Genomic DNA, 21714 nt, shown 5'->3' with positions numbered 1-21714 from the left:
ACTTTTGATCAATTTAATGCAACCTTGCTGAATAGAAAAAAAAAACCTTACTAACCACAAATTTTGAACAGTAGTATATACAGTATACTTGCATATAACAGGTTATATAGTAACTTATATAGTGGCAGGAAAAATATAATATTTTATAGAATACCGTTACTTCAAACAAAGTCTAATTTTCAATCAGCATTTTTTTATTTTGGCGCAACACCAATAAATATATGACACACACACACACACACACACACACACACACACAACAAGGCAGTTTGTGCCACTGTATTGTTATTTTTTTAATTTCTTCTAAAGTTTTTATTATTATTACTATTTGTTTATTCTTATTATTTGATCAAATGGCTATCTTTGCTATGTATTACCAGCCATTGCATGTGTGCCTTGTGGAGGTGGAGGGGGTGGGGCCGGGGGTTGTGAAGCCCCTCCCACCGCTTCAACATTCAGACAGAAATGAGAGAAGGAAAGACAAACAGAAGTATGCCATCAGACATGGAGATGAGAAGAACTAAAATGTGAAAAGAAAAGCTAAAATAATGTTCTATGCTAATTTACTCCACTTGGTCACTAAACATACTAACTACTGTATGCTACAGCAACCTCAAATGCAAATATAATTTAGCAAACTGAATAATTCAATAATATAAAAGTGTAGAGACCCACTGAAATGTACTATTCATAGTCTATCAACAAACTTTGATGTAAATGGCAGAATATCAAGATCATATTTGCATTTGACTGACGATAAGCATCCTATGTGTCCTAAATATAAGTTACCAGCCAGAGTCTGTGGAAGCTGGGACAGAACAGGGGGCGGAGCAGGAGGCTGAGGTACCGCCCCTGTTCCTGCTTCATTGGTTGATGAGTTGTGCCAATCAAAAGAGAAAACAAACCAAAACATCACTAGGTGACTAATAAACCGTGACTATCACTCTGTGACTGAGAGGATCACTGCTAGAAGTAGCCTGCCATTTCTAAAACACAATATAAATATATATTCGTCTCTCAACATTGCTCTTATGCCAATGATTAGGTTGGAGAGCCGCTGCTATAAACATACCAGAACTTAGCCTGGCTATTCTGCAACTTAAATGCTGCCAGAGGATGCTACTAACATTAAAAGTCTGACATAAATTGCTTTTACCTCAACAAATTTCAATAAGGGCACACTGATTTGTATGGAAGCCTGTTTATGCTATAGAATAAAGACACAAAAAAGCTAATTGCGATGATTTATCTATTTATATCTCATAATATTGAGTTAACATATCGCAATTTGGACTTTTCTCCCAGAATTGAAAGTCTGGAACACTATTCTGACTTCATTTCTCACAATTCCAAATCATGAAATAAAGTCAGAATTGTAAGATAAAGTTACAAACTACCTATTTTATTTCATGGCAAAAACAGCCTTGGGTACTTTTGATATCCACTGTAGCACATTTGGACATTGATCCAGACACAGACGAAGTACATAGACTACACAGCATACATCTATAATGATACACGTACAGCTCTGCTGATTGCGCTAACATGGCTGAAGCACAAATTAAAACATCTGTTCACTCCACTAAACGAACGGTGGAAGCTAGACCAATGACAGGTAAAGCTCACAGTTTGAATCAAACAGAGGATATGATAAAGCTGTAATAAAGAAGACGGAGACGAGGCTAAACACACAGAAGCTAGTGCTTACAGACCTTCATAAGGCTCGGTAATGCCCTCGCCATCTTCTGGGGAAAAAAACAATCCATGCTGTGTTATGTAAAGGAGAATACTATTATTCTATTGTTACACAATATTCTTTACTTGACTGGTTGTTTATGCATAAGCCATTTTTTTGTGATAACTATTGTGCAATAGTAGTTGTTCGTTGAACTTCTGTCAGTTACCCAATGGAAAGGTTACACATAAACGCATCTTGTGACTCTAAACCTGTCCAATTATACAAGTTTTCCACTCAAGCGCCACAAACCCTGCAATTTGGTAGAAGCCTAGTTGATCTACTCACTTCTGTCCACAGTGCCCTTCGGTGGGACTTGCGGTAGCTGCCGACCTCTCCGACTCGATACTGGCGTGCTGGTGGGACTTGTTTGGACCGATCCGGTGCGGATGTTTGCCCTGAGGGACAGATGGCGTGTCAGGAATGAACATAAAGCATTTTATCTAAAGAAGTGTTGGTGGTCGAGTCATAAACCTGGCCAAAACACTGTTAGACTAATGCAGAACACGCTGGTGAGAGGACACTTAACGCAAACACAACTACTAACTATGGTTATATTGGGAGTGGCATCATTTAATGAGACAATAGTGTCAGAAAACACATTCCACTCGAATGCTATAAAAAGGGACACATACTTTGTACTATTAAACAAAGCAAGTCAATATTTGGCACAGTTTTTTTCTGGGGTTAGTAAGAAACTTTTGGGGGAAGTAAAAACATTTGGTAAAATATGTCCTGTAGAGGTACATCAGCACAAGCTGTACAGCAACCCAGATAAGACTCTAGGTGAATCTCAAGTCATATTTCACTCCAATATCAAAAGATAAATTAGAAATTATAATTTTTTTCATATCATCAGCAAAGCCTATTTTAGCCTTTATATACACTGCCATTCAAACGTTTGTGATCTGTAAGGTTTTTAATGTTTTTTTAGTCTCTAAAGGCTGTATTTATTTGATCAAAAATACAGTAAAAACAGTGATATTGTGAAATATTATTGCAATTTCTAATATTGATTTCCTATTTTAATTTATATTGTAACAAAACATTTCTATTTTGAATAAACACTGTTCTTTTTAACATTTTATTTAAAATGTATCACAGGTCCCAAAAATATTAAGCAGCACAAGTGTTTCCAACATTGATTATAAATCAAGATATTAGAATGATTTCTGAAGGATCATGTGACACTGAAGACTGGAGTAATGATGCTGAAAATTCAGCTATGCTTCACAGGAATAAATAATATTTTAAAGTATATTAAAATAGAAAACTATTATTTTAAATTTAGTTTTCTGTATTTTTGATCAAATAAATACAGCCTTGATGTGCATAAGAAACGTCTTTAAAAAACATAAAAAATCTTACTGATCCCAAACCTGTGTATACCAATGTATTTGTACAGGGACAACGCACAACAACAGTGTTGTGCCAGAGTTAGCTATAAAGCTAATTTGCATCTGCAGTCCCTGGGTTGATTTAAGTTGATCAACTTAATTTGAGTTGAATTACTGAAATAAATGAACTTTTCCACGAATTACAGTAATACAAATGTATTTATTTTTTTTGTGAATAAAATATGACCTAGCATGTTCTTGACAGCATTATTTTGTCAGAAAAAAATATCTGACTATAAAAAGAGCATGCATTTAATAAATATGTCACGGTCATGTGCATTTTAGCCACGTAAACATACAAATACATCCGTGTAAAATGCACATCAACTCCACAGTAAACACAATGATATTTAAAGCACCTTTTGAGCTCAGTGTCACATCAGCTTTCAGTACATGTGGCTCATGTCTCTAAATCAACTGTGGCACATCCAAAAGCTACCGCATCAGTGACAGTTCATGCGCAAATCTGACACATTCATGTCATTTCCTAGTGACTTATGACGTGCGGGGCAAATCGTAAGTCAAAAGGTGTTATGGCGTCTCAAAAGGTGTGATGGAATCAGCATCAGGAGAGGTGCTTGTGGTGGCTAAAGCTGCAAGGAAAGTGAAAAGGCCTGAATGCATGAGCACACGGCACGCATAACAGCCCATAACTCAAAGCGTAAACTGTTAAACAAACAAATAAAGAATGTTAGTAACACACACAAAAAAATAAGTCAAAACAAAACGATGCCAGGTACACACCATTATATCTCAAGAGGATATAACAGGTGTGTCTATAATCCAAATGAAAAGACATTAGTAGTAACCATCATCACTACTCTCTACTCTACAAATGAAGGTAAAATCATAAACAGCATTGTTACACAGGGTTAAAATAAGAGGAAGTGGAGAGAGGGGCATTCCAGGTGACAGGAAGCAGAAGGCATGGGTTCGTTTAGCGCTTTAGTGCTTGTTGTGATGGGTCGGGTCACCTCGTTAAGGCAGGAGAGGGAGGGGCGGATCTCCCTGACGGTAAAGACGGCATGGATCTCATGTAGCCGGAGTCGGGCCGCTCGGACGAGCGGGAGCGTGTGTAGACCGGTCGCTCCATCATGGGCCGCTGGTCAGCTGACCTGGACCTGTAATGCTCATGTCTGTCCACCATGCTGCGGCTATACCTGCAGAACGTTAGTCAAAAAGCCACGCTCAGCCGAGCCCCAGTGCATCATGGGATCACAGGGTGTCTCAGCTGTGAAATGTCGTCGCTTGGCTAATAATTAGCACACCAAACAAAAGTGGATTTGAGTTTCAGCATTGGCTGCTCAGGGAAGGGAGATTTACCAAACTGAAACAACCAAAAATAAGTGTAAACCAACAAATTGACATGAAACAAACAAACAAACAGAAGCTTCTGGAAGCTGCTGCAAAGAAAACAAGTCAACACATTTCATACTAACACAACTATAAGCCCCGTGACTACAGTCTACTCTACTCCTATATACTCTATCTATGGGAGTGCTTGCACAAATTCTGCTGTATTACCTCAGATCTTCCTCATAGTGTTCATGGTTAGCTGGGAACTCTGGGATATTGTCCTCTCTATGGATGTGCGTTAGAGAAGAACAAAAATGCTAATTTAGAAGCTCTTATTACTGTCAGTAGTTGCTAAACAGCCTTATTATACAATTTACCCTTGTGAAAAAGTATTGCATGTGCACTTGTTGTGTACCTCAAGTCTTAAAGGTATACTTCTAAAAACTACTTGCAGATAATATAATATTAATGAAATGAAAGGCCACTTAAGTGTACTTAAATAGAGACACATTCATGACCAGTGCTGGGGAAAGTTACATTTAAAAATAATGCATTACAATATTGCGATACTCCATAAAAAACTTACGTTACTTATTTGTAAAGGTAACTCAGATATTTTGTTGTAAATTTAAAAGTAAAATGTTACTAACAAGTAGAAAAAAGTAATCTGATTAGTAACTCGCCTTACCCCAACACTGTCCGTGACTATGATTCTTAACACACTTAAGTAGACTTTTAAAAAGTGCACTTTGTAATAATGTCAAAATAGAAGTTTTACTTTAAAATGATTGTTTTAATAATCTTTTCTCATGTTTTAAATGTAATAAATTGCACCTCTATCTAATTACAAATATATTTAAATAAAAGACAAACAAGTTTTAATAGTGACATTACATTTTTGTAGTTATACTTTAACCATATTTCAATCTCATATACAGTGGGGGAAAAAAGTATTTAGTCAGCCACCAATTGTGCAAGTTCTCCCACTTAAAACCCACTGTATATATATATATATATATATATATATATATATATATATATATAAAGAGGTACTTAAGTCCTACTTAAATAGGTAAAAAGCACTCTGAAGCTCAACTAATTGCATTTAATATAAAATTTTAACTATAATATGTTTTCATTTAATTGCAATTAACATGCAATTAAGTGTCTGAAAACAATGCATTCAGTTCACACTTAAGTATTTTTTGCAAAGTACAATTATTTGTAATAAGTACTTTTTCACAAGGGTATACTGATAAAATAGTGAATAGTGAATAGTAAAATAGTGTACTGTTGGAAGTGAGATTCAGTTACTAGTTCAAAGTTACTAACTAAAACTAAATATAATTACATTCTAAAAACTAGCTACTGTACTAAGATTCTAAAACGTTTCAGCTATGCTACTGTGAGTGCTAGTGACGTTTATGATATCTTCTATTATATAAGACGCCATTTTCAAGAATATCGAGAACATTAAACACTTCTGTAAAAATGTAAAGGTCACAGGAAAACTACAGCATCTAAATCCAACTTGAGTCTGCACTGAAACTACTGCATTTATTGTAATTATACCTTTCTGCATCTGTAGAAGGCTCAATTTCTATCCTGGGGCACGTCCTACTGAATAAACCACCTCAGTGTGTTAGTGTCACACTTAGTACATGATATTAAGCATGTATTTGCTTAAAAAGGTATAAACAGGTCAGTAAAGTAAATCAATAAAATAAACTGGAGCCTCAGATCCATTACTGCCATCCATTACTAGACAAAGCCTCAGTGGGAACATAAATGTGGCATCTGTTCCAGGCAGTTGATAAAAGAAAGGGCGAGCGTTTGTGATGTGCTGTGGGTGTTTATCTCTTCAGAAGTCTTACCTGTAGTCTCCACCGTTTCCATTCATGACATGACTGGGCCATGGAGTAGATACATGATTGGGCCCATTGTAATATCTTTAAATGGAGGATGAGGATTTATAGATTGGAATGAAGAAAGGAAAGTATGATTAGAACGAGCAACAGCTGAATCAGGGCAAGGTGTGAGGGTTAAGTCTGTAACTAGTATAAAGCAGTCCTATTATGGATGCATGAACAGAATGCATGTCTCAACTAAAGTATCCGGATTTTACCTCTCAGGAGATTCATACGAGTCACTGTAGGCAGACATTTGTCTATCTCTCCTCATCCTCCTGAACACAAAATAACACACAATCAGATCCTATGTGCCAAACATAATTCGACCTGCCAAAAATGAAGTCCAGCGCAGCCCTAAGGTGCTGTGGATTCACATTTCCTCATTCATTCATTCTCATGATATGGTTTGACATATCACTTGCTATTTTTCCAAGATAATGGGACATTAAGATAACGGGACATTTACGTGTCACACTTTTGTTTGGGGACCAAATCTCACTATTACCTAACTATTAACTTTGACTTTTGCCTCAATATACTCCTAATTACTGCTTATTAATAGTTAGTAAGATAGTTATTAAGTGTATGTATGCGGTTGGATTAAAGGATCTAAAATATGGTCATGCAGAATAATGGTGTGCGCACATCAAAAGCGAAGTGAATATTTGCATCGCGTTACTCGCTCTAGATTACTTCTGGGATGTTTTTCGTGTTACTCACACGAATAAAAACATAAAAACAATAAAAACTGTTTTCTGATAAAAACCGGATGTGTCCACAAGCTTTCTCTGATTGGCTTGCGTGATGCAAATTTTCCGCTCGAGTGCAAGGAAGACGTGATTGAGGCGAATATCCCAATTTGCGTCATTCACGTCACCCAGCGCAAATTCGCATCTATTCACGTCTTTGCATTGACTTTGTATGTAATCTACTCGCGCAAATAATTTGATTCGCTTTTGGTGTGTACAAAACATAAGGCATTAATATGTGATTTATAACTACTAATAAACAGCCAATATGCTAGTTATATGCATGCTAATAAGCAACTAGTTAATAGTAAAATCTGGTCCCTAAACTAAAGTGTTACCCATTTATGCATTTGGTAGACACTTTTATCCAAAGTGACTTGCATTGTATTCAATGTAAACATTTTATTGGTTCATGCATTCCCTGGGAATCAAACCCATGACCTTGGTGTTGCTAGTGCCATGCTCTGCTGTTGGAGCTACAGGAAATCTCTCAAGAAATAAAAGACTGCCCATGCAAATCTCAATGCCACAGTGCAGGGTTGTTGTGAGTGATTGCAACAAAGTTGCTAAGGGGTTCAGTATGGCTTTTTAGCATGTTGGTTTTGCATTTCTAGGAGGATACCTACTGGTTAAAGTCAAAAGAGCTCACCCTTAGGTGTATTAATATAGACTATGGGATTTTTATGTGTTTTATTGATGTTTCTCCCTGCCAATTATATACCTCGTCAACAAGCTACATGATTTGAGGAACCGATCATGCCTTTAGCAAACAAATGCATGGGATAACTTATTGTATGTGTCAAAATGTTGTACTTACTATGAGCAATACTAACAGTGATGGTTGATTTAGCAAACGCCAATGATTTATAGCATACCTGTAGTTCAAACAAAAGCATGGTGCTAGCAATGCCAAGGTCATGGGTTCGATTCCCAGAGAATGCATGCGCCTAGTTGAGGTATACCTATGATGAAAATTACAGGCCTCTCTCATCTTTTTAAGTGGGAGAACTTGCACAATTGGTGGCTGACTAAATACTTTTTTGCCCCACTGTATACAGATAACTTTGAATGAAATGTAAACTGCTTTAGATGATATGTTCATGGTTACATCATGGAAGTGCAACACAAGTATATTAAGGTGCAGTCACATTTACCGCAGGAAGGCAAATTTTCACTGAAGGAATCAAGCTATTTCTATAGGAATGTTTGTATGAGGGGGAGAGATTTCCCCACACAGATGGTCTACACAAAGTGTTTAAGCTGGTCACGTAAACACTCTTGGTTTATAAAGTGGCTTCTGTAGGTATGTTCACATGCACTAATTTTCAGTAATCAGAATGAACCCAATCAGATTTCAGATATTGTAGTTCTGATTATATGAACTCTAAACTTTACAATCCACTTTTCATATTCATTTACATATGCATCAAAACTTCATGGCACATACTGTGACCTATGCTATTAGCAAACTGTGTCAGTGACCTACTGTACTGTGATCTATTTCTTAGCAAATATTTAGAAAATAATCAGTCTCCTCCACTGATAAGTTTATAAAACGGCATTCATTGCATAAGACATAAAACTTCAATCTGATCATTTCAAGTCTACACCGGCCCTTCTAATCTAAATTGAAATTTTATTTGGATTGACTGTTTACATGAAGGCTTTTCAATCCGACTGAAGCATTAATCTGATTACTAATGGATTATTTGGTTGTATGTAAAAATATATTGAGCTGTGCCTCATACATCACCACACTTTTTACAATGGACCTTTTTGCCTGCAAAATGTTGCTATGTGACCACACCCATTATCAATATCACATGAAAATGATACAAAAATTATATGTGAATCTATTGCACCTCAGGGCCTCTGTAACCAAAGCTGGCTAGATCGACAATATCTGTGTCTCCACTGAGCCTACAACTATATCCTGAATAGATGAAATTCCACATTTCTAAATCATACATTTATATATAAGCATGGTCAACATCCACTGTAGCTTGCAGTTTTTTGACTGGCAGTTCTGTCATAGAGTGACGCTAGCGAGTGCTCAGTCATCAAAACAGCTCCAGCCTTCCAGAGAGTAGCGCTGAGGATACAATTCATTACGCCACGGCGGGAAGGATGGAGTGGGAGCTGTTAAGGACACATTGCACACATTTCCTTTGGGAAATATTGCTGGCGTACTTAGTGGCGTAGTTGGCAAAGTTGCAATCTGAACCCTATCATGTACGCTATGCTCCAGAGAGGAGCCGAAACGACTTGCACAAAGCTTTCTCAATGGGTGGAAGAATGACGCTACAGCCAAAGCGTTTTTCAAACCTTTACCACATTTCTCTAAGAAAATGATATTTGATGATATCTTCTTCTTTTACACCCATTGGAAAGTTTCCTAAAATGGATTCTAATCTACACTTTGTAAATCTGGTGACATAAATGTAGGGCTGCACGATGAATTGCATTTTAATCATGATCACGATTTCCAACTCTCTTGATTTAAAGGGATAGTTCACCCAAAGAATTACATTTCTGTCATCATTTACTCATCCTCAAGCTGTTCCAAACATGCATGAGTTTATTTGATTTTATATTGTACTGTATTCTGAAGAACGCTAGAAACCAGACAGTTGATGGTAGCCATTGACTTCCATATTAGAAAAAAAATTATATGAAAGTCAATGGCTACCATCAACTGTTTGACTACACACATTCTTCAAAATATGCTCTTTTATGTTCCACAGAAGAAATAAATTCATACAGGTTTGGAACAAAGTGAGGGTGAGTCAAAATCGTATTTTTTGGGCAAACTATCCCCCTAGAATAATCATCGGTGGTTAATTAACCTGAAAACAATTCATTTTAATTCAGCATCTTGCATGGTAACAAGATTCCACAAGCTTTCATTGTCATGGTTGCCAGATTTCAAGTGTTTAAATCCCCCAATCAGAGCTTTTTTCTTAAAGGAGACATATTATGCCCCTTTTTACAATATGTAATGTAAGTCTCAAAAATGCCTATTTTGAGTGGAAGCAGAAACACTCAGTTTTTCAGGCCTGTCTCTTTAAATGCAAATGAGCTGCTGCTCCCCGCCCCCTTTTCCAGAATAGAGCTGCACCATTACAGCTTGTACCTGCTACAAAAACATCTGTTTTGGTTCTGATTATCATGTTTATCATGCTGAAATCATGAGTTTTAAACCATATGAGTTTAAACTTCTGATATACTGTTTTCTGAGTGCACACATCCGAAGCACACGGACAGAAAGCGGTGGTCACAGCATTTGAGTACTAAACTAAGTTCTCATTCACACGCAAGTTTACGTTAAAAACACACGAGTTACAAAAACAGTCGGTTATGTCTGTGAAGGTAAACAGCTGGGAAATAAATCGCATGTTTATTTTAGATCTGTGTGGCGGCAGCAATATACAGTAAATAAATCAATAAATCCTCTGCTCTCTTGTCTCCTCTGAGGCTGGGACTCTAAATAGTGTTCTGTGCTCGTCTGTGCAGCCAAAGACAGAAGAGTTAGCATGTTTTGCTCAAACTTTCACCATGGTATTAGAGCTAATACACTGTTGTCGCTTGCGAAATCAAAATGATGGCGCCGTGGGTGGAAACTTACAGATTAAGGGGTGGTAATATTATAATGAGATCCCTTTGCCACGTCACCAAGGGAGCGAAATCAGACGCGCTCGTTTTCTCAGACGCTTGCAGAAAAAGGCTTACCAAAACAAAGTGATTGGGTTAATCTTTTTCACATTTTCTTGGTTGGTAGATGCACCGGGGACCTGATTATAGCACTTAAAACCTGGAAAAGTCAGATTTTCATGATATGTCGCCTTTAAATCCATACACTTTCATCCCAGTGGTTTACTTAATCTGCCCAACCTGGCAACCATGCACACGTGCTCTCTCTACATTACAGAAAAAGCGCTAATGAGCTGGAAACACCAGCAAACACGTAAGCTGGGGTTACGCTATCTCTATTGAGATGTTCTGCTCAAATAAAACTGTAATACAGGAACTCTGCTTTCTTTCACACGGTCACTTGTGCTGTTTGCAGTGAGCAAAAACCGTGAGCAAAGCATGCAAGTTGAAATTCTCTTGATTTGTGCTTAAATGAAAGTGCAATGATTGTGATGAAATGCCAGTATTCCATGGCTATATTTAAGCAAATTCATGATTAACCATTTAACCAGGTATCGTGCAGCCCTACATACTGTAGATGTAAAATAATGAGAGGCGCCACTAGCTGTTCTAGTCCAAACTACTACCCACAGCACTAAATATGGAGCATCGTGAAATCGAGAGTGAACCGCTCTGGTTTACTACCTGTCCATGCTATTGTAAGCCCCGTCTGAGTATGCACGGGCCATCCTAGTGGAACGCAGTAACCTGACCGCGTCCTCCCGATAGAGGGGGTACACACTATGAGTCAGAACAGAAACGAGAGTGAGGTGGTTAGAATTGGGTGGGGCAAGTGGACGTTTTCTGGGTGTTAAGGGGGCGGAGCTTTTCTACCCTCTTTTTTTTAGCACTTCCTCTCTGAAAGAAGGCACAGGTGAAGATCGCGCAAAGCACAAATGCGGAAATCAAGTAACCTTGGGCAAAGAGAACTAGCAGATATGCAAAGCTATCAAAACTATCATTTATGTTGCAGCACACACCAGCAGCAATAAAGACTTGTTCATCCCACAGAAGTGCAGATGTAGTGCTTTTCCAGTGGTTAGAATTAAAAATGTGCAAGTGCAACTATTTGTGTACATTACTATTACGCACTAGATCGTACTAGCAAGTGCACAAAATTACTGTGCTTTTTTAAAGGAATTCACTAAACAGTTTTCCCTTTTTTATGAGAATGGCTGCAATATAACAAAGAGTGAAAAATGTAAGGGGGTCTGAATACTTTCCGTACCCACTGTATATATATAGGGTACAACGGGGCTAAAGGCACACCCTAAGAAAAATTGTATGCGCCCAAAGTGTATGACTGCAGAAAAAATATATACCTTTGTATTGAACATTTATGGAGCAACAGATTTTGCGTGAAAATAAATCATACAAGTCGTTTATTTTGGTTAAAAATCTAAAAGGGGGGCATTTTACCACACACACGGGGTAAAAGGCTCACCAGCATGGGGTAAAAGGCACACAGTATTGATACAAATAATTTTTTTGTTTAATAATGTTAATTGACGTTAATTCTTGTTCAAAACAATCACTTTAGCAAAGTTTGTACTATTTTCTGCTTATTTTGATAAATAAATGAATAATTTTCAATAAATATACTGTCTTTAAAATATGTTAATATAAAACATATTTTAAAATACAGAAACAAAATAATTTTAAAAAGTAAAGATTCTTACATTTAATATAGATTTTATATAGAAAATTTTATATAGATTTACAGTAGTAACAACAAATTATTTTATTATATGATATGATTAATATCATGTTTTTAAATATGATGGCTTCATTCCAAACATGGTGATTATCTAAGATGGACACCCACATAATATATGATATTTACCATCTGAATCTAACCATGTCAACAAATGAAAAAGTTATGATATGATTAATATCATGTTTTTAAATATGATGGCTTCATTCCAAACATGGTGATTATCTAAGATGGACACCCACATAATATATGATATTTACCATCTGAATCTAACCATGTCAACAAATGAAAAAGTCCAAATACCATACTTTTACATATTCTTTCGTTATTTAAAAACGGTTGCTTTAATTATCTTAAACAAAACTGAAAATCATAAAGAAGACCCTTGTCTCAAAATATATGCATTAATTTGAGCGATTCTCATTTGCTACTTAAATCTACAACATTTTAAAAAACATAAAATATTAGATCAAGTAAGCACAGAATCAACTTTGCACTGCTGCGCGCGATCGTGTCAAAGATCAGACAAATATACACGTGCATCTTGAAAAGCGGATGTTTTGGAAAGTGCTACGCCTAGTTTTTCTGCCATCTAGTGGTTTAGATGAAAATAATATCAAAGGCTCATTTAGCCCCGTTGTACCCTATATATTAGACATTCAGTGAATCCCCTTGCCAGTTTTAATACAAGCTTTTCTCTTTGACCACGGAATAGATAATAATAATCAGCATATTAGTATGATTTCTGAAGGATCATGTGGCACTGAAGACTGAAGTAATGATGCTGAAAATTCAGCTTTGATCACAGAAATCAATTACATTTTAAAATATATTACAATAGAAAATGTTTATTTTAAATTGAAATCATGTTTCATAATATTAGTGTTTTTACTGTATTTTAAATGTCAATTAATTTTAAATTAGATGAAAAACCACAAAACAAAACAAAATCACATTTAAAATAATACATTTGCAATATGAACAGATGTGACATTTATGTTATGTAATAAATGGAGTTAGACCTATCGGACTGCGCCATCTAGAGTTTCATACCAGAACTCTATATGTTTTGTGATTGTTACAAATACTTCTAATAGTTATATTATAAATGTATTGATATGCATGTAATTATGAATTTAACTGAAAAGGAGTGAGTAAAATGCTTTCAAGCAGGCTCAAGTCTTCAGTTTTGTAAGTACAGTGCGGCGCTAAAGCAGGTGACTTAGCTGTACCTGAGATAACACCAATCCCGTCTTCACAGTCGTAATCAGAGAACTCGCTGTCACTGATTCTCTGTGACCCTGAGAGAGAGAGAAACAGAGAAAGAAATCACGAGAGTCATAATGAAGAAAAGGCCCTCTCTTAACGTGACTGTGTGTTGGAAAACATGTTGAAAATCACAACGATGATACACTGTGTTCAGACTCAAATATTTCAAACAAGATCAGTGTGAGCAGAACAGAGCGGCATGAGGTTTACTATCATTTAGTCTGAAATCAAAACAGTGAAACACAGCAAACACCAACCACAGAAAGGTTTGTGAGAGGCTGGGAAAAGCGTGACTCAGGACTGTTAACTAGGCTGCTTTTCTTTATATTGTAATGGTGAAGATCAGGCCTAAATAGGCAGATAAGCTGTACAATGAGGACTGGTGGCATGTAGCAGCAGCGATGGGCGTCAGCAGCTCCATGCAAGCTGTGAGGAACAGCATGGGTTTCTGAAGAGCATGAGGCGGAAGTGAGGGGAGATCACACTTTGAGAGTGTAGAGGAGAGTAAAATCACACTGCTGGCCAATCGCATGCTAGCTGGAGCAAGCAGGGCAAAGTTACCTGAGTTGTAAAAATATGGGCCCTTGTCTGGAAATGTGTCAGTGGTGGATAGACAGTAATATTTTTTGAAGGAAACAAAACATGAAAACAAGAAACATCAACAAAAACAAACATACATAAAATATGATCATATCAGTTCTGGACATAAAAACATTACAGAATATACAGGACATTTGTACCAGAGCAGAATGCCTACAAATTGGCAAAGTTTCGTATTCTGATTTTTAAAATAAATTTTCAAAAACTTAAAGTTCTATCAATTTTAAACAGATAACAGACTACCGTTCAAAAGCTTGGGGTCCATTTTTTTAAAAATGACTTAATACTTTGTAATCAGTACTTTTATTTATAATTTTATCAGTATGTTAATAATATTCATTTTATTCAGCAAGGATTCATCACAAGTGTGATAATGATAATTATGTTTCTTGAGCAGTAAATTAGCATTTTAGAGTGATTTCTGAAGAATCATGTGACACTGAAGACTGGAGTAATCATGCTGAAAATTCAGCTTTAAATCACAGAAATAAATTACATTTTAAAATATATTCACATAGAAAACAGACATTTTAAATTGTAATAAAATTTCACAATATTTCTATTTTTATTGTATTTTTGATCAAATAAATGCAGCCTTGGTGAGCAGAAGAGAATACTTTCAAAAACCTTACAGACCAAATGCTTTTGAACAGTATGTGTGTATTTTTGCATATCTATGTAATACAGTGCAATTCATAAATTATTTCATGATTTACACAAATAGTAAACCAAACACAAAATGATGTGATGATTATAAGTATATTATGATGAATGACTGACATAAAAAAATCAAACAAATCACACAGAAGTGGATTTCCACAAATAAAAATGGCCCAGACTCCATTTGAAAATGTGATTCAATGTGATTTTTGTTTTTCACAATCAGATTGAGATCACATTCAACTGTAGTGTGAACACTTAAAGTGATAGATCACCCCAAAATGAAACTTCTGTCATCATTTACTCACCCTCACCTTGCTTCAAGATATTTCATAAAACAGTTGACAGTAGACTTCCAAAGTATGAAAAAATAAATAAATACCATGGAAGTCGATGGGTACCAGCAACTTGAGGATGAGTAAATGATGAATTTTCATTTTTGGGTGAACTATCCCTTTAATGCAAGTAATGCATTACATTACTTTTTCGATACTTTTTGTCCCCTGGGCTGGGCTTGCTTATTAATCAATTTTTGGCAACTCTAAAGGCCCTTTCACACCAAAAGTGAAATGAATAAGCCTCGGGCTGAAGTAAGTGCCTCCAATTTCTCTTAACATGGGGACAAGAGTGCTGTCGGTGAATACATGGAAAAACAAAGTAACTTACGCTACACAATTCAAAAAGTAACTCAAAGATTTTACTGTAAATTTAAAAGTAATGCGTTACTTTACTAGTTACTTGAAAAAAGTAATCTGATTACGTAACTTGAGTTACTTGTAATGCATTCCCACCAACATATTAATATTAGTGCTGTCAAACGATTAATCGCGACTAAACGCATCCAAAATAAAAGTTTTTGCTTACACAATATATGTGTGTGTACTGTGTATATTTATTATGTATCTATAAATACACACACATGCAGTATATATTTTGATATATACATTTATATGTTATATTTATAAATATAAATATATTTAATATATAAACATAACATATTTTTATTAAATATAAGCATGCATGTGTTTGTATTTATATATACATAATAAATATACACAGTACACACACACATATTGTGTAAGCAAAAACTTTTATTTTGGATGCGATTAATCGCGATTAATCGTTTGACAGCACTAATATTAATATGTGCCACTAAGGAGCAAAAAAAATTGTATAAAGACGTACCGTCTAGCTTTTGTACCTTAGGGTCAGCTTTGTATTTCTTCCTGAGAGTGTGTGCTTGTGTTTGCTGTAACAGTACGTACTCTGTAACCTGCGTGTGGGGCTCTCTCCGTGCAGGAGGCGTCTCTGCATGCAGGGCGAGGGGTTCGGCAGTGGCATCGAGGACAGGTCGTGTGTTTGGAGCTTATACCAGTGAGGCTGATCGTCCAGCAGCGCCGTCTCCAGCTCGATCAGAATCTACACACACAAACACACAGGATATAAACTAGGGCTGGGTGATATGACCTAAAATCAAAACCTTGATTAATTGAACACTTTACCTCGATTACGATTATTGAACGATTATTTTATTTATTTATTTTTTCATAGTTCATTAAAGGTTTGCACTGTAAATATACTCAACTATTAAAGGTGGGGGGGTTTTTCCTAATGAAAGAGTGCATTTCTTATCTTTCATTTTGTTGCAAACAAAATAAATGAATATTGCCATGTCAAAAGTAGAAAATAACCAGCATCTCTTGCAAACAAAATACATTTTAAATATCATCATGTGAAAAGTAGAAAATAACTTGTATCTCTTGTAAATTAATATTATTTTAAATAATGTGAAAAGGAATGTGAAAAGTAGAAAATAATAACTTGCATCTCCTGAAAACAAATGATTTAAATAATGAATGTAAATAGAACACTGCTGATTAAGAGAAAGAGCAGGGCAGCATCTCAGTGATCTTGGACCACAAATCCAGTCATAAACCAGATTTAAGTAGCGCAGGTATATTTGTAGCAAAAGCCAAAAATACATTATATGGGTCAAAATTATAGATTTTTCTGTTATGCCAAAAATCATTAGGATATAAAATAAAGATCATGTTCCATGAAGATATTTTGTAAATTTGCTATCGTAAATATATCAAAACTTAATTTTTGATTAGTAATATGCATTGCTAAGAACTTCATTTGGACAACTTTAAAGGCGATTTTCTCAATATTTCGATTTTTTTGCACCCTCAGATTCCAGATTATCAAATAGCTGTATCTCGACCAAATATTGTCATATCCTAACAAACCATATGTCAATGGAAAGCTTATTTATTCAGATGATGTATAAATAAAAAAAATGGACCATTATGACTGGTTTTGTGGTCCAGGGTCACAAGTACAAAAGTTGCCATGCCAACCTGCTACTGTAAGCAAAAGCATGCAACGCTTGCCCCGCCTCCGGTGTCTTCTGATTGGTCCACTGTTTTGGAAATGACATTTATGAGCGGCGCTGCGTGTAAAAGTTTAAATTCTTTTAACGCGCGAGACGCTGCAAAAGACGCGAGCGCAACGGTCACATCCGTATAGCGCCGACTATGGTAGTATGTTTTTAAGGGGAAAGTATTAATAGGATTAAAAAAACGAAATAACTGACATGGGAAAATTACGTTGGTTAGACTTTCTTAACTCTTTCCCCGCCATTGACGAGTTATCTCGTCTTTTACAAGAAAACTCTTCCAAAGACGAGTTTTTACGTATTTTCGTGTTTTCACTGTTAGACACTCGGGGGGGCGCTATTACGCATCTTCTGAACGAGTACAAAACCGTTTGCATATGAAAAATAATGCGATCATCAGCAATAGACAAGCATATAAATGAAATCTGCATAATGTTACAGAGTAAAATGTTGATCCGGGAAGTGGTATATGTCTGTGCAAGCTTTGGAGGTATTAATGGAAGCGATTTACTGGATTTATGCTTTGATAATCTTACTGAATATTATCCAGATGTAGTTTTTGCTCAAAATTATGCATTTTTGTGAAACCTACCTATATTCAAGTGTTGATAAAAAAAGAATGCTTTAAGCTAGAATAAAACTTATTTAAAAACTTATAAACTTGTTTAAAAGTAGAGGCTCTGATCATTATTTTGCTGTATTGCATATTCAGATATTCATACAGCAAAATATACTGGAGGCCATCAAATTTTAGTGAAAATCATCAAAATCGCTGGCGGTGGCTGGCAACTTTTTTCAAAAATGCTGGCGGGGAAAGAGTCCATTTCGATTTCGATTCCTTTTCAATTAATCATCCAGCTCTACATCAAACACACATCCGTTTATCATGACTTGCAGTGTTTTATGAGCTTAAGATGCAGTGCAAATGTGGAATAAACGAAAAAAAAACGTCCAGTTATAATGCTAAGGAAGGCACAAAATAGTTTTATAATTGATGTTAAACTAAAACTTCTATTCACGTCTGATATTGTTGCCTCAACAGCTGTCTTGCATCACACTGTGTAAATATTGCGAGATCTTTTCAGGACGGTGTCGGTGTCTCTCTCACCTCTCCCAGGAACTCGCTCTCCTCCTCTCGGACTCTGGCCTGGTCCCACAGCGTGATCTCCAGCATGCGCTCCCTGAACTCTCGTCTGTGCACCGGCGAGTACATGAACGTCTGGTTCCACTTGGGCTCCAGAGATTTCTTCACTGTTTTCGTTCTCCTCTTGCTTTTATCGCTGAGAAGAGCAGGTGAGTTCATAATTTACAGCTGCTGATGTGACTTTACAGACCTACAGAGACACTAAACCAATCCTAGGACCCCCGATTTGAAACGTTTTAATTAAACGCACACTTTTTTAGACATCATTACACCTAATTATTCATTCATTCATTTTTTTCAGATACGATTTTTCTTACTTACAAATGGTATGTATAGCTTTATTAGTTGTTATTTTATTATCTGGGTTGCAAAATATTTCACATTCATTTTCCCCAGGTTAAAATCCCTTCTATAAACGGATTCTGAGGATTGCAATGTATTTCACTAGGTTTTGAAGTCTTGGTTATTAAAGTTTGCAGTCTTCTAAAAAAAAAAAATACACTTTGTGTCCTGAAAATACTCAGTGGGTTTACTATAAAAATTGATAATTAAGCAATTATGTCAATGTGATTTTGAAGGCTTCATGTGCTCACTGTGGATAGACACAAATATCTTCACTTCAGCTTTATTTTACGTCTTTAAATTTCTACTTTGATGATCCTCCAACCTCAGATTATTATTCAGTTTTAGAGTCATCAATATTAAGTGCTTTGTTATTACCAATACAGAAGCAATCACTGATGTTATGGCATAATGCTGCTGTTGCTGTTGTTTTTTCACCCCCTCCTCAAAAAAATTAAAAATTAAAATAAAATGAAAATAGAATATATATATTTAGACATTTTCAAATATAACTGAAATAATGTTGATATGAATATACATTAATTGTTTTTATATTTTATTTTTTTATTTTGGAGAACTGCACAAACATTTTAAAATCAGTTTTTTTTGGAATTTCTATGCATTAAAGAATTGTGAATGCTTTCTGAAGGATCATGTGACACTGAAGACTGGAGTAATGATGCTGAAAATTCAGCTTTGCCTCACAGAAATAAATTACATTTTAAAATATATTCAAATAGACGATGGATATTTGAAATGTAAATAATTTTTCACAATATTTCTATTTTTACTGTATTTTTTATTACATAAATTAGAGCTTGGGTGAGACTTCTTTTGAAAACAAAAATGATTATTTTTGAAGGACAAAAACTGGATATATCTGAACTCTGACGTACCTTCTGTCGGGGAGGAAGTAGATTTTGATGTATGGATTCCTAGGTCGCCCGTCTTCTCGTGAAAGCAGGTCTTTGGCGCCCAGGACAGTGACGATGAGCTGATGTCCTACTTTATCGTACCACAGCTTGACCTGCAGGAAGAGACGGGCTCTGTTAGGAGGTCTGTGAGGAGAGCTCACCCCAGAAGGTCCAGGGCAGACCTGCAGAGCTCTTTATGCAACGTGTGCAGCATCACATGCTTGGCAGATCTTTCCCAGAGCAGGAACAGCACCAGCACACACCAACTACATCAAGCTGACTACCTCTCAACTCCTCAGACTCTAATCATCAGCTAAATTCACCACTGAAGCAAATACCAAATTCAACTACTTCTAAGCACTGAATCACATAGTTTGACAGCACAGTGTTTAAGGTGTCTGACTTTTTACTGTCCTCAATATTCCAGGTTAAATACAGCTTCTTTACTATAGACTATAATTTTGACTTGTATCTCAGTTTGTAACCTATTTATTTATATTTATTTAAACAGTACTGCAATTACTGCAGGGCAAGGCACTGTACCAGGATACAAACTGAGGGACGAGTTTCTGGAATAATGTATGCCACTGATGGACACCAATTGACTTAAAATTGCATTGAACCCAGAATATTCTTGTCTATGATTTGTGCCATCTGGCATGTTGGGCTGCAGGTGACAGGATGTGAACAGTTGTTTGTATGCTGCCAGTCTGGGCGGTGGAATATCCCATCCTTCATTGGCTGGCCAGGGGATGAGGGCGTGTCTGCCACAGGTCTCGTCCAATCAGATGAGCCGAAAGTAATCACAATTTGTCACATTTAGTCTAAAACTGACAGACACTTTCAAAGCCCAGCAATCCAAATCAAATAACATATCACACAACAGAACAGAAATGTAACAAAAATGAAAAATACTCAAACTTTGTGTGATTATCTGATTTCAACCCAAAGCAGAATTTAAACGAAGCAGCTTTGAAAGTCTCCGTGGCAGCTACCTGGGAACGAATTCAACTAAAGATTCAATCTCACACATGCATCTATTCTTACACAGTAAATAAATCCTAAAAAAACAACAAGAGAGAGAGAGAGAGCGAGAGTAATGAAGGATTGAGAAAGACTGCCAGAAATGAAAGAAAAGATTAAAAAGAGACTGAGCAGAGGAAGAGAGAGAAGTCTGACGATGTTACCTGGACCCTAGGGACAAAAGGCGTGGTTCTTCTACTAAGGCATGGACTCTGGATAAGCAAAATTAACAAAGAAAACAAAAGCAATACAACTAAACCAAAACTGCACAGAGACACACAAATCAAAACAACCCATCTGAGAAGAGATTTAGCCTAACTGAGTGACGCAAGACAGCTTTCATTCAATTATCAGACTGTTTCATACTCAAATCATTACCAGAATCGTACAGCATAAATAAACTTAAGCCTGTATGCGAGTACTGAAAGGTGTCAAAACATAATTCATAATGCATAATGTTAGTATTTAAAATACGTTTAAAATAACAAACATATTTAAAATCAATTAAAATATTCAAACCTGCCACATTAAGACGCATCACTACCGGTTTTACAGTATGTCAATGTAGGGCTGCAAAATCGATTAATTGTGATTAATTGCATCCAAAATAAAAGCTTGTTTATTATCATCACATATTATTACATGTATTTCTTAAATATGTACATATATATGTGTGTGTCTTCATACATATAAATACACACACACATATATTATGTAAACACAAACGTTAATTCTGGATGCGATTAATCGCGATTAATCGATTTTACAGCCCAATGTCAATATTTTGAAAGTGCGATTAGCATACTGTATCTCTTCACTGTAACACAGAACATAATATTTGATAGCACTGATCCAAACTTAGCATCTTTAATG

The 21714-nt window shown here is 36.0% G+C and overlaps 1 protein-coding gene across 1 annotated transcript in view; it reads right to left on the bottom strand.

The window, feature by feature from the left end:
* LOC107559391 (regulating synaptic membrane exocytosis protein 2-like) overlaps positions 1 to 21714 on the bottom strand; it is an 87365-nt gene that overhangs the window by 35030 nt on the left and 30621 nt on the right. Inside the window, exons 9-24 of the mRNA XM_016243188.1 lie at positions 21006 to 21053; positions 19801 to 19931; positions 18527 to 18698; positions 16286 to 16439; positions 14322 to 14348; positions 13724 to 13792; positions 13545 to 13551; positions 11423 to 11602; positions 6554 to 6613; positions 6303 to 6377; positions 4657 to 4713; positions 4107 to 4292; positions 2024 to 2133; positions 1713 to 1745; positions 790 to 861; positions 378 to 446 (exon numbers count right to left, since the gene is read on the bottom strand). Of these exons, the coding sequence (XP_016098674.1) occupies positions 378 to 446; positions 790 to 861; positions 1713 to 1745; positions 2024 to 2133; positions 4107 to 4292; positions 4657 to 4713; positions 6303 to 6377; positions 6554 to 6613; positions 11423 to 11602; positions 13545 to 13551; positions 13724 to 13792; positions 14322 to 14348; positions 16286 to 16439; positions 18527 to 18698; positions 19801 to 19931; positions 21006 to 21053 (1450 nt within the window). The remainder of the gene's footprint in view (positions 1 to 377; positions 447 to 789; positions 862 to 1712; positions 1746 to 2023; positions 2134 to 4106; positions 4293 to 4656; positions 4714 to 6302; positions 6378 to 6553; positions 6614 to 11422; positions 11603 to 13544; positions 13552 to 13723; positions 13793 to 14321; positions 14349 to 16285; positions 16440 to 18526; positions 18699 to 19800; positions 19932 to 21005; positions 21054 to 21714) is intronic.

This window comes from Sinocyclocheilus grahami, unplaced genomic scaffold (genome assembly GCF_001515645.1).
Source record: "Sinocyclocheilus grahami isolate Dianchi unplaced genomic scaffold, SAMN03320097.WGS_v1.1 scaffold683.1, whole genome shotgun sequence".
Taxonomy (NCBI): Eukaryota; Metazoa; Chordata; class Actinopteri; order Cypriniformes; family Cyprinidae; genus Sinocyclocheilus; species Sinocyclocheilus grahami.
Note: the sequence above shows the minus strand (reverse complement) of the source record. Positions and strands in the feature narration are given on the sequence as shown.